Source organism: Aedes aegypti, chromosome 1 (genome assembly GCF_002204515.2).
Source record: "Aedes aegypti strain LVP_AGWG chromosome 1, AaegL5.0 Primary Assembly, whole genome shotgun sequence".
Taxonomy (NCBI): Eukaryota; Metazoa; Arthropoda; class Insecta; order Diptera; family Culicidae; genus Aedes; species Aedes aegypti.
The window spans coordinates 200,252,297-200,270,864 of record NC_035107.1 but is presented as its reverse complement, the minus strand read 5'-3'; the positions used below and the strand labels follow the sequence as shown (position 1 = coordinate 200,270,864).

General features: G+C 41.7%; 2 protein-coding genes across 2 annotated transcripts; both read right to left on the bottom strand.

Moving 5' to 3' along the window:
• Positions 1–591: 591 nt before the first annotated feature.
• Positions 592–17,511, bottom strand: LOC5567069 (LMBR1 domain-containing protein 2 homolog). The gene is made up of 3 exons (XM_021857089.1): positions 17,375–17,511; positions 16,654–17,214; positions 592–3,274 (listed from the first exon to the last, which is right to left on the bottom strand). Exons 2-3 carry the CDS (start codon positions 16,822–16,824, stop codon positions 1,331–1,333), a joined length of 2,115 nt encoding a protein of 704 aa, XP_021712781.1. The 5' UTR covers positions 16,825–17,214; positions 17,375–17,511; the 3' UTR covers positions 592–1,330.
• Positions 16,856–17,214, bottom strand: LOC110681343 (BBSome-interacting protein 1). The gene has a single exon (XM_021857094.1). It carries the CDS (start codon positions 17,186–17,188, stop codon positions 16,871–16,873), a length of 318 nt encoding a protein of 105 aa, XP_021712786.1. The 5' UTR covers positions 17,189–17,214; the 3' UTR covers positions 16,856–16,870.
• Positions 17,512–18,568: the final 1,057 nt, after the last annotated feature.

Sequence of the window (18,568 nt, the reverse complement as noted above, 5' to 3'; positions counted from 1 at the left end):
TTGCAACAAGAATAATTTATTGTTTTGAGCCGTTGTTAATTTTCTGCGTTAATTCCAAATTTTGAACTAATCTTTCAAAACCTAAATAGGGTTTGCTAGTATGAGTGTACTTCAGGATCTGAAAACAGAATTTTGTTTACATTCGATTACCTCGAAAATGTTTCACTATGTAATTGTAAAGTGGGTTTGCATGCAGGTATCGATCGCAGAGCAGTCAAGCAGAACTTCGTGCATCTGATGATTGTATTTACCAAAACGAAGAACATGGTTGCAGATAGGGATAACGGTAGGATAACCTACGGATTACGTAACCAGCTTAGGTCCCATAAGCTGCAAACGGAAACAAAATTCGCTCTATATCTTGTGCCTCTAGCTTTAGCATAAAATTGAATTCGGTTGTCATAATTTACTTCTGCCCTTGTTACTATGCGTTTAACATTTTGTCGAAAATAGTGCGCTGCATTGAACTTCAGATCAATACTACAGCGAACACTTTAGACTAATTTAGCCTAAATTACTAGAAATGCTAGGAAAGAAAAACACAAATCTCATGAACATTTGAAATTTCGGATTATTGAACTCACAGGCGAATTCAAGTTTTTTTTTCTGTTAGCACTTTATTTTGTTTGCCATTCACTAGTTGGGTATAGTACTTCCATATTGGGGATAATAAGGACTACACGTTCAGCTTACAACCTAAGAAGGGTTTTTGTTTCACAGCGGTGTTTAATAAGGGTTTATATTTGTGTGTGTAAGTGCTAAGTTAAGGAGTAGTGCATAGAATACATTTATTGATACATATTTTATGCCAATCATTATTGTAGTAGTTCTTGTGTCTTGAGTTTCTTTTGTGACAGCTATACATTTTAGTGGCAACTGTTAGTTACGGAGGGTAGAAGATACAGCCCAATGTTGCTAAGTTTTGCCCCAGTCAACCTATTTTGTTAAACCTTGCAACTTGACAAAACTAATCAATTACTGCTGGTTGTATGCTACGTGTAAGCCATTGAAATTGAAAGTCTTCGCTATGTGTTTGCCGGTTCTCCTTGTACATAATATCTTATAACGTTTGTAATTATATAAAACCAATTTTGTTTATATTATCAGTGCTATCGGTGCTTTATGTTAGTATTTCTCTAATCAGCTCACAATGTTCAAGCAATTTCTGGAATGATACCAAAGGTTTTCTAGCGATTAACTTTTTGCTGTTAAATATTCATATATTATCTATACATCATAAACGAAAAGTTATAACCGATAACGAATTAAACTTAGTATCACCGCAAACGTAAATCTACGTAAAATGCACTCTTCTATAATACTTCGCTGCCTACACATCGTCGAAGAATCCTCGGGGAGCTCCTCCGCCACTACTGCTACCTCTTCCTCCTCGACCATCGTCGTCTTCTCCAAAGTCGTTATATCCCTTGAAACCCACCGTAACATTCGTACTCACACCGAATCTTTCGTTGATTTCGTCCGACAGCGAACGTGAAAAATCCCCTCCTCGGCTTCCATTCGTACTGTAATCCAAATGATCACCATGCCGCACCAGATCGTCATTCGGTCCAACTGAATTGGCCACCGAGTCTAGGTTTCGTGATTTATACTTTGACAGAATATTGCCTACTCCTCCACCGTTACCATTGCCATTGTTTCCGTTACTTCCCCCGGCGGAATCCCTTCCGAGATTGCTCAAAATGTTATCACGGCGTCGCGCAATCGCATCTTCCGCTCTCTGGCGTTTGCGTTTCTCACGTACAATCAAATCCTTGCCTTCCTGCACCAACTCCGTAGCAATTGTTTCGTTCAGCATAAACTGTTGGAATCCCAGGGCATTCAGGGCTCGGCTTCCCAAAGAAAACCATGTGGCCAGACAAAAGGCCAACATTACCATTGGGAAGTAGATGTTGAACCCATCGGAGATGATTCCCAACACATCCATATGACCCATTATCTGAGTATAGTGCGTCTCCAGGATGCGTTGCTTGATGATGTGGGAGTCCATGTGAATCATACCGAGGAAGTTCAAACACATCGGCGGCGTCAATCGACAGAGTAACATTCCACTGAATATCAAACTGTACTCGTTCGTTTGATGATGAGCAGCCAGATAGTACAAGTTTAAGAACTTGATCCGGAAAACCGTTGAATAGGCGCAATAGCAAAGATAGCACAAGGTCATCATGGAGAAAATTTCAATGGTCACAAAATCGTAGTTTCGTTTCGCTATCTCCAAGACATTCGCAAAAATTGAAAGAACGGGTTCACGGTTGAAGAACGTCAGTTCGCTCCACACGACAACAAACGACAGGAAAGCGGTGATCACGGCGAGTGCTTTCAGGAAAGGAGCCTTAACGACACATTCCCAGTACCACTCCAGGGTAGGACTGTACGTAGCGCGTGCAAATCCTGCTCGATGTTTCGGGAATTCAGTTTTGAAACGATGGTCCAATGAAACGGCATTCTTGGCGACATCCTCCAAATGAAGGACCTTGTTCACCTGTACATTCCAAAGGGCTTCCGTTCTCTGGAGCGTCTGCAGGGACTTGATCACCTGACGATGCAGCCTTACCAAGGCTTTTTCCGATGGAACAGCAACAGGAGATCCATCATCTCGGCTGATTCGACGAGCACGTTCCATCAACTCGGTCGGTACCTTTCGGATGATGGTTTCCAATGCTGGTCGGAGTTCGTGCCTTGAAGGAACAGCTCGGCTAGCCGACTGCAAACTTTCCAGCACGTCATCCACGTGCTCTTCAGCTTCTGCCTTTTCAGAACTTAACTTCGACAACTTGAAATAAGCGTATTGCAAGGTAAACCCTGGTTTTGAGTTATTCCATAGTCCTCGAGGGACCTCAACCAGTGCATAGCCAAGCAGCAGCACTAAAAGGAACAAACCCCATGTGTTTGAAGCTGACGACGCAATGGCTTTCAGTTTTTGCCAATCCAAAGAGATTCCAGGCTGCAGCGCCAAATAAATCAGCAAAATTCCGCAGATAAACAGGTACGAGCCGTAGTATATGGCATTGTCCACCAGAGCGGACTTGAGTTTGCCTTTGATGGTAAAATCCCCGGCCTTCAGGTAGGACTGCATCAGGGGCATTATCAACCAGGTGAGAAACTGCGAAGACCAGTAAATTATTCGCCATAGATTCGGAAAGACCTCCTCTTCGACCATTCCCCAGGGACGCTGGCACGAACTATTGGCGCTGCCGGGTGGTATATTTTTGGATGTTTCATTGTGCTCCAGAATGCAGTTACGATAAACGGTCTGAAAAGGGACGAAAACATTGAAGTGAGTGAAGTGCTATAAATAGGTAACAAAACCGTTTGGTATAGTTTAAAAGGTTATTAAAAAATACACATTTTACATGTTTTGCTTATGTGAGGTAGAGGAGAAACAAATTTTTAGCTTTAGGAAAATTTGAACAATTGTAGCAAATTGCATTGGTGTCTTAAAGTAATGTTTGTTACATTGGATAGAGAGATTGTCTAAAACTATGCACTGTGGGCTTCATCTGCGTCTTCAGGGGAAGGTTGTTCCAGAGCTAACTTTATGTACTAATACACTTCGTCTCAGTTGAGTTGAATGGGGTGGTATGACGAACGACCGGCTGCGTTGCATTTGGCCTTTCTGCAGGATGTATTGCGATAGTTCTTGAAGATATTCCTTTCGAATCTAGCAGCAGATTCGGTAGATATAGTTGTCCGGAAGATCTCGACCAAACACACGATTCCTCACACCGGCAGTAGTATCTCGGACTCGTAGTCTATGTACAAAACGGATTGTTGTGTTGGAACATCGATACAGTCGGACCCTTAGGGCTGCTTTCAATCCGAGATAATAGATCACATCTCCGTAGGTGAAAAACGGTGCAACTACCGACTAAGCGAGTTTCTGACGAATCGCTACTGGGATGACAAATCTCCGGAACGTTCGCAGTTTACCATAGACTTTTGCGATGACGTCGTTCACCTGATGGCACCAAGTTAAGTTATTGTCCTTGTAAAGGCCGAGATTTTTGACACTATCAGTCGGTACGATTACCTCGTTACAGAATACTATGTAGGACTGGTCAATGACTGTACCTTCACGATGGCCTGCGTCTTCTTGGAATATGGAGACAAACTATTAATAGTTGCCCAGCGTTGGATTGCCGAAAGGTTGGTGTGGATTTTACCAATTTTATCATCCAGTTCGACGGGGTCAGTTCTGAAGCTTATCGCCGTACAGATGATACTCGCACTGAGAACATGTTATAGAATGTAGAGTGAAAAAAGGAGCTGCAAAATCCCTGCGGTGTGCCATCGGTTAGTTGGTGATCGACAGAGTGTCTCCAACTTTAACCACTTAACTTCTGTTGCCAAGAAAAGATCCGAGGATATTTTAAATTGCAGGGAGTACTCTTATTGGTCGATAGTCCTTCGGTTCCGTTGGTTTAGCTGATTTGGGTATGAAGGTCACAATAGTTTTTTTTCATCTCGAGGGAAACAATTCTGCGTCTATTGTGGCGTTGACTAGATGAACTAATTGGGGAAATATGAACGAAGAAAGCAGTTTGATAAACGAGATTGCTATATTATTACAACAGATGGCATTCGCATTGCTGTGAATTTCCCCACATTTTTTGCAGTGGTGTGCTGAAAGCGGAAAGTTGGGCTGTTTGCTTTCGCTTTAGGGTAGGTGTACCAATTATGGATGCAATATGTCAACAGTACAGATAAAAATCAAGTTTTAACCGCGTTCCTAAAACGTAAGCATGACTTGTTGGTGTTAATTACTAGTTTGAAGCCTTGCAAAGCAGTTAAATTAAACAGTTTTAGTACTAAATTGACTTTAAGCTTCTAAAAAATGGTTTTAAAAAGCGTTGTCTTTGTACCAATTATGGCAATAGAGTTCCTAGCATTCGACATAAAAGTGTCCCAATTATGGACTATCGAATATTTTCACGAAATGAACTCAAACGTCATCCAGAGCGAATAATAATACAACGTTAATATGTAATGAAGTGATTGCTCATAAAATTTTCCAAAAGTTTTGTGTTAAATACATGTTAAATCAATTTATTGCAATGGGTTCATGGGAGCAAATTAATTTTCGAAAAGGAGTCGAAATGTAGTGAAAACGTAATTTATGATGCAAAACAGCATTAATAAACTCAAATTACCTTTTCAGCGCCTAATTTGAAGGAAAAAAGAGGGAAAATTCAAAAATCGAGTGTCACTGAAAACCCCCCTCTACCATGAAATTAGCATCTTCCGCTAGCAAACATTTTCGAACGTGTGATTGAAAAATCTTAGCAATTGAGTACAAAACATGAAGATAATGCCTTACCGAACCTTCCCGTCGTGGAAGTCACCAGTAAAACAGCTTTACTTCTTTTATTTCACAGATCAAAAAATGTAAACAAACTGCCTCCAGAGTATCGCCATAATTGGGCTCTCATACACTCCTTGTACCAGTTATCGACATAGTGGAAATAACACGATTTCCAGCTTAAAACAGTAGATATGATAGCTCACCAGCTAAATTTATTCATTTGTTCTCACAAGGCACCATACATTATTCGGTTGAAGCAGTTTTTCCGGATGAAAACATACAGTTCGTAAGTGGTGTCCTTTAGCAAACTGCTAAGAAGATGACATATGTGTGAGGCAATATTTTCAAATGTTCATTTTTCGAAGCTTATTGCACGAATGTTCTTATCAAGGTTTAGTTACCATCAAAAACAAATAGGTTTATCATTCCTATGAATATAAACCGTTATATTCTAGTGAAACAATAAGAAAAATCTCTTTTTGTTTCCACTATTGCCATAATTGGTGCTATAGCCATAATTGGTACTTCTACCCTATTACATCTGTTGACTTGTATTCATAAAATTTGAAATGTGTAGCTTGATGCAGAATACCTATGATCAATGATAGTTAAAATATGTAATTTAAAAGGGTGTACTTCTTGCCCCGCAGTGTATTTAAAGCTACTGAAAAAGTTTTCTTTTGTTTAGTCATTTTATCCAATGATTTTTTTTATTATTTCATTGAACCGATTGCTGCGAAAGCCCAAGCCTAATAAGCTAATAATTTGCTTTCGCGCTTTATCAGCGCGTTTTTCTATCCTTACTATTGCGTGTTGATGCCTAGATTATAACTTTAATCGAGGATGGATTACCAACTGGTGAGCTTGTTTTGTGCTCGTACTGGCTCGTATCGTGACAATGTTACATTTATTTAATCGTTAACCCTCTAACACCCAAATTTTTATTTTCCATCTAAATATCATTTTTAGTTATCTAAAATCGTTCTAAACACGTTTTGGGCAATGACTTATTTCTATTCCCAAATCTATGATTTTTGGTTTTTATTTTTGAACATCCCTATCCTTTTTCATTTTTTCTTGAAGCCTCTTCTAGTTACTGATTTTTGGCAATAATAAAAATTCAAGCTCTTACGGTATTTTTGAAAAAAATAAATTTTTAATATTTTTCTGGAAATATTTTTGTTTTCCGTGTAATTAACGGAAAACAGGTTTGAAATTATGTGTATACCACCAAACTGTTCTTCTATGATAGTTTGATAGTAGAAACATATAAAAGGTACGATTTTTTATATTACACGTTAAATGAATCCCACGCATTTGTAGGTTATATAAGAATACAATTTTTCAAACATTTTTTAATAATACAAAAAAGTTTCAAAAGTCATAAAAAACTTTTCTCATAACACGCATATGGGTCAAGGTTTAAGCCAAAAATAAAATCATTTTGATTTCCGAGCCACGAAAAAATACACAAAATTCCAAAGTGTAACCCGTCTAAAGACGGGGTTGGGTATTACAGGGTTAAAGACCCTATAGATGGTTCGTCACTAGAAGTGTCGACATGAGCCCTGATTCTCGTTTTATAAAAAAATAAGATTGTCATGATTTAGGCTACATGGCTACATGAATTGCATCACTAACCAAGGTGAATTTTGACCATGTAGCTTTTGAACCCTTCCACTAACAAAACTCCTCCCTGTGGATAGTATTGATATGCAGAGGTGATCTCGGTCTCCAATAGCAATGTTCAATTTTTACTAGATCTGATCGAAAGTTTTGTTTTTTTTTTGCTTACATCAAATTAATGAATAAATTACATATAATTAATTTAGTAGTGTATTGTCATCACTGCAAACAGTATTCGTGGATACCGTGGTTACTACCTGACTACGGTTGCTACCGATCAAAACACCGATCGTAGTAAGTGCTGCTAAAAGGCAGAAAAATAGTTATTAAGTGAACGTCCAATAAACCAGAAGCAAAACTTAATTTGAATATTATTCGAGACGTCACAGTTTGGCGACGAGAAAATCAAATTCTAAGCCTCCAGAATTAAACGGCTGGAAAGTTTGTTCGTGACCTTTACGCCAGCGGTTTACTCCTATGGTGTACTGTGTTTTATTTTCTCGATTTCATGCGCTTTTTGAATAGCGCCCAAACCGTTGATTTTAGCGATATAGTTTGTTCGGAGAAGTTTCTTGGTATATTAAAGCGCAACTTTTGACGAAAAAAGTTTATCTTTTGAAGTAACAAAGTTATTCATGATTTACTCTTTTTTCAAGGGGTAGTTTAGTTTAGTATGGTAGTTTAGGCGCCATTTTGCGCCGAAGCCAGTTATAGAGGCCTAAACTACCCCTTGAAAAAAGAGTAATTCATGAATAACTTTGTAACTGCAAAAGATAGAGTTGATATGTTGAGCAGAAATACGGGTTTTTTCATGACAAACAACTTTGTAGAAAACACAAAAAATGTTAAAAATCTTGGAAAAATGTTATGATAAAAAGTATGATACTTAGGGGCCATTCACATACAACGGCATGTATCTCAAAAAGTATAAGAGATAGAAAAATCGTGTTTTCGACAAAGTGGTTTCAAATTGCCAATTCTACAACTTTGCCAAAGACACCGTATGTCTATCTAAGTGTTTTGAAAAAATAGTTTTTCTATTTCACTGCTAGGTGGATTGATCACAAAACTTTTTTCGTCAAAAGTTGCGCTTTAATATACCAAGAAACTTCTCCGAACAAACTATATCGCTAAAATCAACGGTTTGGGCGCTATTCAAAAAGCGCATGAAATCGAGAAAATAAAAGACAATGTAGTGGTAGTCTTCCGAGAGCGTTCCAGATTTTTCGAAGCACGTTTAGGCGACAGTGAGACGACGATGGTCGAATGGCTGCCGACTGTGATTTTGGTGCTGATTTGAGCAACTTTGTCAAGAATATGGATTACGTCGTGAGCCAATTTTTTAGAAAGTTTGTGAAGAGGAACCTTCGGTGGCCTACGATTTGAAGAAAGAGTCAACTCTACAGCTTGAGCTCTACAGAGTTGACTCTTTCTTCAAATCGTAGGCCACCGAAGGTTCCTCTTCACAAACTTTCTAAAAAATTGGCTCACGACGTAATCCATATTCTTGACAAAGCGTGGTATGCTAGAAGTGCACCGGATCCAGGAAGCCAACAGGAAGAAGAATGAAACCGCGTAGTGTTTTGCTTGCGGAAAGGGAGACCATGATTTTCGGAAGTGCCAGTATAAGAGCTACGTTTGCAAGGTTTGCTCAGCAAGAGAGGAGGACGAGGCGGCGAATCGGAATTCCGGTGGAAAAAGAAGAAGCCCGAAGAAAGTGAACCATCTGCGTTTGACCAAGGTGGACTTCCTTCCACCCATGCTGCTGCGAATGTGCGTCAATGTTAGACAGATTGACTTTGAGATGGACACAGGAAGCCCAGTAAACGCCATGTGTATGGGACTCTTCCAAAAGCTATATTCAAACAAGAAACTGAATACGGATGGCCAAGAAGAGTTTGTGTGCTATAATGGTGGTAGTAGTTTTCGGGCGGTCGGAATGTGCTACGCTCGTATAAAGTTCAAGGCCCACAATACCAAGGAGGAAATTCTCGTTTTCGACGGTGACCGGCACCCATTGCTGGGACGACAGACCATGTCCAGCTGGGGTCTGAAGATTGATTTTTGCGCATTGACGATTGCTGAAGACCACACTAAGAAGCTAGAAACGATTGTGGAATGGAGAACGCCACATTCATCGTTACGTCTTCGCGCTGACTATCGTGCCACTGTCAATCCGTTACCTATCATCGATGAATATTTCGCGACTTTGCAAGGAGGTAAGCACTTTTCCAAACTGGACCTCAAGAATGCTTATTACCAGCCCGAGGTCGATGAGGAAACTAAGAAGCTTTTATCGTGGAGCACACATCGAGGCGTGTTCCATATGAATCGTTTGCCGTTTGAAACGAAGACCGCTTGTTCCGTGTTTCAAGCTACAATGAAGAGAGTGTTGCAAGGCTGCCGTGGTACTGCCAGTTACCTAGACTGCGTTATGGTCACCAGGTCCACTGCCGAGGAACATCTACAAAACCTGGATCACGTTTTGCAACGGTTCGAAGACGCTGAAATGTTGCTAAATAAAGAAAAAATGTGATTTGTTTAAGGAAGAAGTGGATTTTCTTGGCAATTGCATCGACAAGGAAGGTTTGCATAAGGATCCACATAAGGTGAAGGCCACATTGAACGTGAAGCCACCAACGGACGCTAAGGAGGTCCGTTCCTTTGTGGGACTCGTAAATTACTACGCAAAGTTTTTTCACCATTTGGCACACAGTCTGAAGCCCCTGTACGAGCTGCTGAAGGAAGGTGTTAGTTTCTAAGAAGCAACAGCGGACTAAGAAGCAACAGCGAGCGTTCGAAGAAGCTAAAAGATCTTCCGATCAAGCTGTACTGCAATGCGTCGAATCGGAGCTGTCATTTCTCACGTTTTTTTTTTCGGATGAAAGTGAGCGTCCGAAATAGTTTGCTTCAAGAGTTTTCAAGAAACGCGAATGCAACTATTCAACCATCGACCGGGAAGCTCTGGTAATTTTCTACGGAGTCACAAAGTTTTATAGTCATCTGGCCGATCGACATTTCATTCTGATGACCGATCACTAGCGACATGAACTCAGCGTTGAAGAAGGTGTCCTCCTTTGGGGCTATCACATCGTTATTCCAACCAAATTGTGGAAGAAATCCTGATGGAGTTACACTCAGTTCACTTGGGCATAGTCAAGATGAAGAGCCTTGCGCGGTCATATTTTTGGTGGCCATCAATGGACAAGGAGATTGAAGAGCTTGGACGAAAATGCGAATTGTGTATCCAGTTACGACCAGAGCGTACGGATCCAATATCACCGTGGAGACTTACAAGTTCCCCTGGGGATCGAATTCATATTGACCATTTACAGTTCTGAGGTGCCGATTTTCTGATTATGGTGGACAGCAATAGCAAGTTGATAGAGGTGTTCTACTCTGGACGCCATCCAGTCGGTCGTTCAGACAGCTGAGGTGGTAATCGAGCATAAAAGGAGCGGCATCCATTACTGCGCGGTTGTCACTCTGGATGTGAAGAATGCGTTCAACAGCGCAAGCTGGGAAGCAATAGCACACGCGCTTCTCCGCCTCAAGGTCCCGGTACAGTTGTGTAAGCTTCTAGAAAACTATTGTGATGGTTGGATTCTACTGTATGCCACAGAGGAGGGGCAGAGAAGCGTTCGAATTACCGCGGAAGTACCTCAAGGTTCAATCCTGGGCCCGCTGTTATGGAATGCGATGTACGATGACGTACTGAGGCTGCCCGCTTCCGACGGGTGTTAAGATTGTTGGCTTCGCCGACGATATCACCCTAGTGGTGTATGGTGAATCGATGGAGGAAGTAGAGTTGACAGCAGCGCACTCTATTTCCATAGTTGAGAAATGGATGAAGTCTAGGAAACTAGGACTGGCCCGTCACAAGACTGAGGTGGTGGTGGTCAACAACCGCAAGTCCGAGCAACGGGCGCTTATCTCGGTAGGTGATTGCACCATAGAGTCGAAGCGATCCCTGAGGCATCTTGGGGTAATGATCGATGACAAGCTCAGCTTCGCTAGCCATGTTGAATATGCCTGTAAAAGGGCAGCTACGGCTAAAGCGGCGCTTTCGAGGATGATGTCTAACAGCTCTGCTGTAATAGACCATTTCCATCAGATCTAACCCCCAGTTTTTGTATTTTTCTACGAAAGACAATCATTTTTAATGAATATTAACGCTTTCAGATTTTGTTTATATGTACTCCTGATTTTCTTACAAATTTTTGAAAACATGGATACTCACCACATTTTGAAAAATAATTCGAGATGCGGCACAGTTTGTTCAACCCTATGGGTATCAGCGTGGTGATTTTGCAACAGTTTTTCGATAACTCCCCTGCATTGGGATGCTTGTTTACATTTGAAAACGTCAAATCAGGTGCGCGCTCAAACTGACCGTGATCCCGGTCAGGGCGCCCCAAACAGGAGCGCCACCGAAACTACTCAAACAAACGTTTTTAAACCAGGTTGGAACTGGCGCAACCCGTTCTGAATAATAGTTCCAACTCCAACCCGATTCAAGTCTTCCTTTAGGAAAATATATTTTCCTCCGCAGATTCAAAATTCAAAACCACCCCCTAACAACAAATCTCTCATCCACCCAGCAATTACGGTACCGCTAGTTCTATTAGAGGCTATTTTTTACTATTCATGCCGACAAATGCCTTAATCTATCTGTTGGCTGTTGATCCGGAAGATTTCCGCCTTGAGGCAGCAGCAGCCGCGTAAGGAAATTTTGAGCGGCTGTTGTTGCCTCTAGGCGGGAATCTTCCGGCATATTCAATCCCTTCAATCCTCGTCGGCACAAAGCAGAGAGAGCAGTCATCTGTCGACTACAATCCTTGCGTTACAGAACCGTGTAGTGTTCGCCGGGTGCGGTCATAACCGGCCGAAGCGGTGAAGGTGGTTTCCGCGGTGATTACGGAGACTTCAGGAGCCGTGAAGGAAGAAGGGAGCGAAACCGCAACGGAGCCCATTATCATGAATGAAAACATAAACAAAAATCATCTGGCCATGCCAGCTGATCGTAAATTCACCACAACGTGGTGGCAAAATCATAGGGGAAAAAGGGGTATGCATTTTTTCGAGGTGAAACAAATTGTAGGGGACCGAGGGGTGAACTAACGTGCCGCAAGTTTTTCATTGTTTTCTAACAGTTAAAGGCTCCAAAACATATCGGTTCCTCAGGAAAGTTTGTTCAGTAAATTGACAGAAAGCATATAAGCCAATAAAAAAATTTCACGGAAATGGTCTATTGCCAGCAAACGCAAGCTACTGGCGAGCGTGGCGCTATCCATACTAAGGTATGGAGGACCAATCTGGTCAAAAGCGCTTAGAACGAGCAGAAACCTAAAGCGGTTCCTCCTTCTGTCGGGTGTAAGATCACTGCGTCCATTTTTTTAGAACTATTGTGATATACCCTTTTGCTTTTACAAAGACCCTCAGTGGCGGGAACGCCACCGGAACACTTTGCGCGGTGACTGAACTTTTAGCCATCTGCCATTGATGGGCAGAAGTCCTAAGTTGCAGCATTGTGAATCCCCCAATCTGGTACGATCAGCCTGATAAAGCCGACCACTTCCCTGGGAGATGCGTTCCAAATATCGGCCGGCTCCAAAAAGGGCTTGCCAAATATTTTGGATCTTCGTTGTATATGTGCACTGCAGGAGCAGAGAAGGTGTTGTGAGGTTTCGCACGTTTCACTACAGAAACGGCAATTTGGGTTTTGGATGGCTCCGATCTTTTGTAAATGGTATCTGCTGGGGCAGTGTCCAGTTATAAGACCGGTGTAGGTGCTGAGGTCCCTTTTGTTGAGACCAATGAGTTTTTGTGTTTGTTTCGAATTAATTGTGACGAATCTTTTAGATTGATTCGCATTGGAAACTGTTTTCCAATTGGATATAATTTGCCTGGACAACCAGCTGTTCAGTTCAATATTTAGTGAGCAGTTTGATATGCCAAAGAATGGCTCAGGACCAATGAATGTATTGGCCGATCCATTCCTGGCTAGCTCATCGGCAATACCCTCTAGACCCATATGCCCGGGGATCCAATATAGTTTAACTCGATTGCGGATGGCTAGGGTTTTTAGAGCAAGAGCACATTCCCACACTAATTTTGAGTTAAAAGTGTAAGCTTTCAGAGCATGAAGAGCTGCTTGGCTGTCGGAGAAAATACAGATTGTGGCATTTCTGTAATTCCTCTTTATGCTGAGCTGCACACATTCAATGATAGCATACACTTCAGCCTGAAAAACTGTAGGCCACTGTCCGAGAGGGACAGAGATTTTGGTTCTTGGTCCGTGCACTCCAGATCCAGAACGATTGTTCATTCTCGATCCATCAGTGTAGAATTTGATTGAGCCTGGAGGAATACTCGGTCCACCTTCTTGCCACTCTTGGCGAGAAGGAATGAACACCGTATATGATATGTCATAATTCACAACCATTTCCATCCAGTCACTGCATTTTTCTACAATTGGATTTATAGAAAATTCGTTTAGTATGCTTAGGTGACCGGTTAAATCACCTGGCAGAAGGTTTATTGATCGTTTTAGCCTCAGAGCGCTTTTCTCAGCATCCAGCTTTATGAATTGATCTAGCCGGGGCAGATTAAGCATTGCATCTAGGGCGAATGAAGGGGTGCTGCGAACTGCACCAGTAATGGCGACGCACGCGGCGCGTTGGATTTTGTTCAGCTTGGCTCTAGCCGTAACCTCGCTTGTTTTTGGCCACCAAACAAGGGAAGCGTAGGCTATTCTAGGCCGAACGATGGTTTTATATATCCACATGATCATATTAGGTTTTAGGCCCCACTTTTTTCCACAGGTCTTTGAGCAGACCCACAGAGAATTGAGACCTTTATTTACCATGTTTTGAAGATGTGTGTTCCAATTGAGTTTAGCATCAAGCGTAATGCCAAGGTATTTGACTTCATTTGAGTAAACCAATTGTGTTTGATTAAGGAAAAGAGGTTTCAGCTGTACCTTTCTGCGCTTTGTGAAAGGAACAATCGTAGTTTTTGAAGGATTTATCCCCAGTTTCTCTTTCAGACACCAGGAGAGCGTGTAATCGAGAGCTGATTGCATTCTTGCAAGGACAACGCTTTCAAATTTGCCGCGTACAATGATGACAACATCATCAGCGTAGCCAACAACCTCGAATCCTCTTTTTTCCAGGCTATTAAGTAGATCATCCACCACTAGAGACCATAGCAAAGGTGAAAGTACCCCTCCTTGAGGACACCCCTTTGTGGCCATGACAGTGGCGCACGATCCGCTCAACTCGGATGAGATTCGGCGATTTGCTAGCATAGCATGTACCCAGGTAGCAATGCATGGGTCAAATTTTCTCCTATGCATTGCTGACACTATAGACAAATAGGAAGCGTTATCGAATGCACCCTCAATGTCAAGAAATGCCACGATGGCGATTTCCTTTGCATGAAATGTTTTCTCGATCTTGTTGACTAGCATGTGTAGTGCTGAGATCGTAGATTTTCCACTTTGGTAAGCGAATTGGTATTTGGAAAGAGGCATTGCTTCCATAAATTTTGAATTTATGAACTCTCCTAAGACCTTTTCCATTATTTTAAGCATCACTGACGACAGACTAATCGGTCTGTATGCTTTGGGATTGGTTTTGTCTTTTTTTCCCGGCTTCGGGATAAAGACAACTCGAACTTGACGCCAGCCATCTGGAATATGTCCTAAGACTAAACTGGCCTTAAAAATCTCTATCATGGGAGGAATAAGCGTTTGCTCCTCTTTCTGGATAAGCGCTGGAAAAATTCCATCCATGCCAGCAGATTTAAATGGCTCAAAGGATCTCACTGCCCTTTCCACCCTTGCTCGCGTAAAGGCTTCTTTGGCAACCTTCAATGCGTCTCTTTTGGTACTTGAGTCCCATGACAGGAGCTCTTGTTGACCAGAGACGCCATGTCTGTTGCCATTAGCGTTCACGATCGCTTCAGGGATTGAATCAGGGAAGTGAGTCCTCAGCATTTCACTCAGTGTTTCTGTGGGATCCACAGTGAGCGAACCGTCAGTCTTTCGGAGAGTTCCCAGACCATTGGAGTGGTCTTTCGATAGAGTTTTATGAAGTCTGGCAGCTACGGGAGTCTTCTCAATGCTTTTACACATGAGGACCCATGATTTCCGCTTAGCTAGCCTTATTTCCTTGTTGTAGTCTGTCAGAGCCTTTCGGTATAGGCTCCAATCAGTAGAGCGTTTGGCACGGTTGAACTCCCTCCGTGCCGTTTTCCTAAGCTTTTCAAGATGGTTGTTCCACCACGGAACATCTCTGCTCGACTTAACAGTTTTAGTCGGACAGCTTTCTTGATATGCATTAAGAATTTTAGTTTGTATAGAGTCAGAAGCCATTTCTAACTCTAGAACTGTTTTCCAACCTAAAGCGGTTGGAAAGCACGTACAGGATTATGTGCTTAAGAGTAGCAAGTGCATACCGCACAGTATCTAAAGAGGCCGTGTGCATCATAGCCGGGATGACGCCCATCGGGCTCATCATCAAGGAAGATATTCAATGCTTCAACCAAAGGAGTACCAGAGGAGTCCGCGACGCGTGTGAAGAGGAAACGCTCAGAAGCTGGCAGCAGGAATGGGATAACTCCACTAAGGGTAGATGGACCCATCGGCTAATACCAAATGTGTCAGATTGGTATAGTAGAAGCCATGGGGAAGTGAACTTCCACCTGACGCATTTTCTGACAAGACATGGTTGCTTTAGACAGTACGTGCATAGGTTCGGGTACTCAGAATCTCCTGCGTGCCCCAATTGTGCTGGTGTGGAGGAAACAGCGGAGCATGTCGTGTTCGATTGCTCCCGTTTCATTGTTGTGAGAGGTCGCATGCTCACTACATGCGGAGGGGACACGTCCCCCGACAATATAATAGAGAGAATGTGTGCGGATGCCGAGTGCTGGAATGCAGTAACTACGGCTGTCACTCACATTATGTTAGAATTGCAGCGCCTATGGCGCACCGACCAAAAATTGGCTGCAGAGGATTAGCCCTGCCGAGGCTGGTCCCTTGTAACATTGTTTAATTCGGCTAGGAGAAGCAGTTTGCCTAGGCTACTTCTGCTACACGTGTTGTGTTATATGCGAGCAACAGTCGTGAAGAAACTACGTGCTGTCCTATACGAGTGCGAAGCAGCTTCAATAGGTTTGATCAAGAGAAGAAGCCACCAGCTGATTCAGTATCCCTACAACGATTTCGACGACGTACATAGTCGGGCTACAATCATTGCTGAGAGGGAACGTGAGAATGCTGAACCCAGCGTCGAGTCATCGTGTACGGATATGATTTCCTCGAAGCAGAAGAACCACCTCGAATTGGTCAACGACAACCAGCGATCAGAAAATTAGTTATTAAGTGAACGTGAACGTCGAATAAACCAGAAGCAAAACTTAATTTGTTCATTATTCGAGACGTCACAAATTCTTAGCTTAATGGGCCAAAGTTTCGCGGACTGTACCACTAGACAAAAGAATACCTCAAATGGCATTTGGCACAAAGGCCATTTAACATAGCATGGAGCATAAATAAGACAATTGGCCATATCAAACCTAGTCTTATTTGTAATTTTATTTAAAACGGTAATCTGCAAATTTACACCATCATTCTGGTCAAGGAACATTTCTTCTACAATCTGACAACAAATGTATCCCAAATCCGTATAGATACTCACCGAGGTAACATCCAGCGGTATGGTGAACACAATTAGGAAGGAAAAACTCCACGCCGTCAGGACGGAGAAGGTAACCACCGGATGCTGCCGTTGGATGCATCCGTACCGGTACAAGGATATCGAAGCCAAAAGGAGGGCCAAACATATCGAGAACACCAGTAAATAAGCCATATTTTGTCGTCGATGCGATCCTACTAGTTCAACTAGTTTAGTTTCTTTAAAATCTGTCTACAGCGGCGGCGGAAGCGGCAGTTCGGGCTCTGGTCTCCTGTAGCTGCCGGTGGGCTTCCTTTTGCATCTTTTCCAGCTTCTCCAGGCTGAACGACTTCAGCGGAAGAAGCTGCGGTTTGCACAGGACAAAGTCCTGCTTCTTTTCGTAGAATAACTTTCCGCTCGTGGGCAGAATTAGCGTAATCGGTTGTTGTTGTGATGGCTGCTGGGGATTATGAAAGCTTCCTCCTCGTTTGCCTTGTTGCGAGATTTTTTCGGCTCCAGGCTTTGATGCAATTTCAGCTGCAGATGACGGTAATGACATTGCTCCACATTACGCAGAATTGGTTGCTGAAATGATGGCAGAACGTACAATAATACTGATTATGATTTCTTCCAACAGATTATGAACCTACTGTACATATTTTGAATATCTATTATCGATTTTCTCAAGAGCTCTGAGACACGTAAATTTTCTATAAGCTTATCAAGTGAAATCTGCAGATCTTACCTCAAATCTACGATTGTTTTCTGAGAACAACTTAAACTTTAAAGTTCGTCACCATAATGATTCACTATTATTCACGTCTCTTTTTTCAAAACTCCAAGCAACGTAAAAAATGTATTTTTACGATCTTTGCACAACAGATTTTTTTTTTTTTTTTTCTCTCGATTTGATGGCTCAGACCTTTTGATACCGAACATCTTTTTCGTGACTAATACAAGCAAACACATACTAAGAGCCGGACCTGTTATATATGACATTGCTTTTGATCCATAAAGCCAAGGGTTGTGAAGATAGTAGTGGTGTTGAAACTTTAATCGAATAGGTCGCCCGAAACTGAAGCCCCTCTGGTATTTTTACTGTTTCATACTCTTGACATAATTACATCCTTTATTTAATTTTTCTCAAACATACTTGTTGATCTTTTTCAGGTATTTCACTATTTGTGTGTACTCCCCGGGATTATTATTGATTAATATATTTACTATAGGTGTTTTATTATTAAGTATAGATATGTTTTTACGGACTGATTCATATTTGGGACAATAATGTAGAATGTGTGTTAAGTCTTCATTATCACCACAATGATCGCATCGAGAATTAGCGACAAGATTCCAATTCGCTAGTTTGTTTTTAGTCACTACATGACCAGTTCTTATTCGTCCAATTTGTATTGTCTCTATAGTTGATAAATTCAGTCCTTTAAACCATGGTTTATTGTCGATAATTTTTGAGTGCTCGTAATGGAATTTTCCTTTGTCTATGGATATTTGTTCATATTGGTCCTGCCATTGTTTATTGACTTCATTCTTAAATAAGTTAAACATATCTTCGAGTGTATAGCCTATAGTTTCTTCTACATCCCTTGTTGTGCCCATTTTGGCTGCGTGGTCCGCTCTATCGTTTCCTATCAATCCTATATGGCTTGGGATCCATTGTACATAAATTTTTTGTATATCAGATTGATTGATATCGTTCAACAATTTCATTATTAAGCTGTTTTCTGTTTGGAATGGTTTTGAAAGAAGTGTGCATGTGTTTTTAGAGTCTGTAAATATTACTAATTCATTTATATTTTTACTATTCGCATAGTCTATTGCTTTGATAATGGCCACTATTTCTGCACTCAAAATTGTAAATCCAGTTTTTAATTTGCAACTATATGATAATTTCTCTTGAGCATCATAGTACCCGCACCCT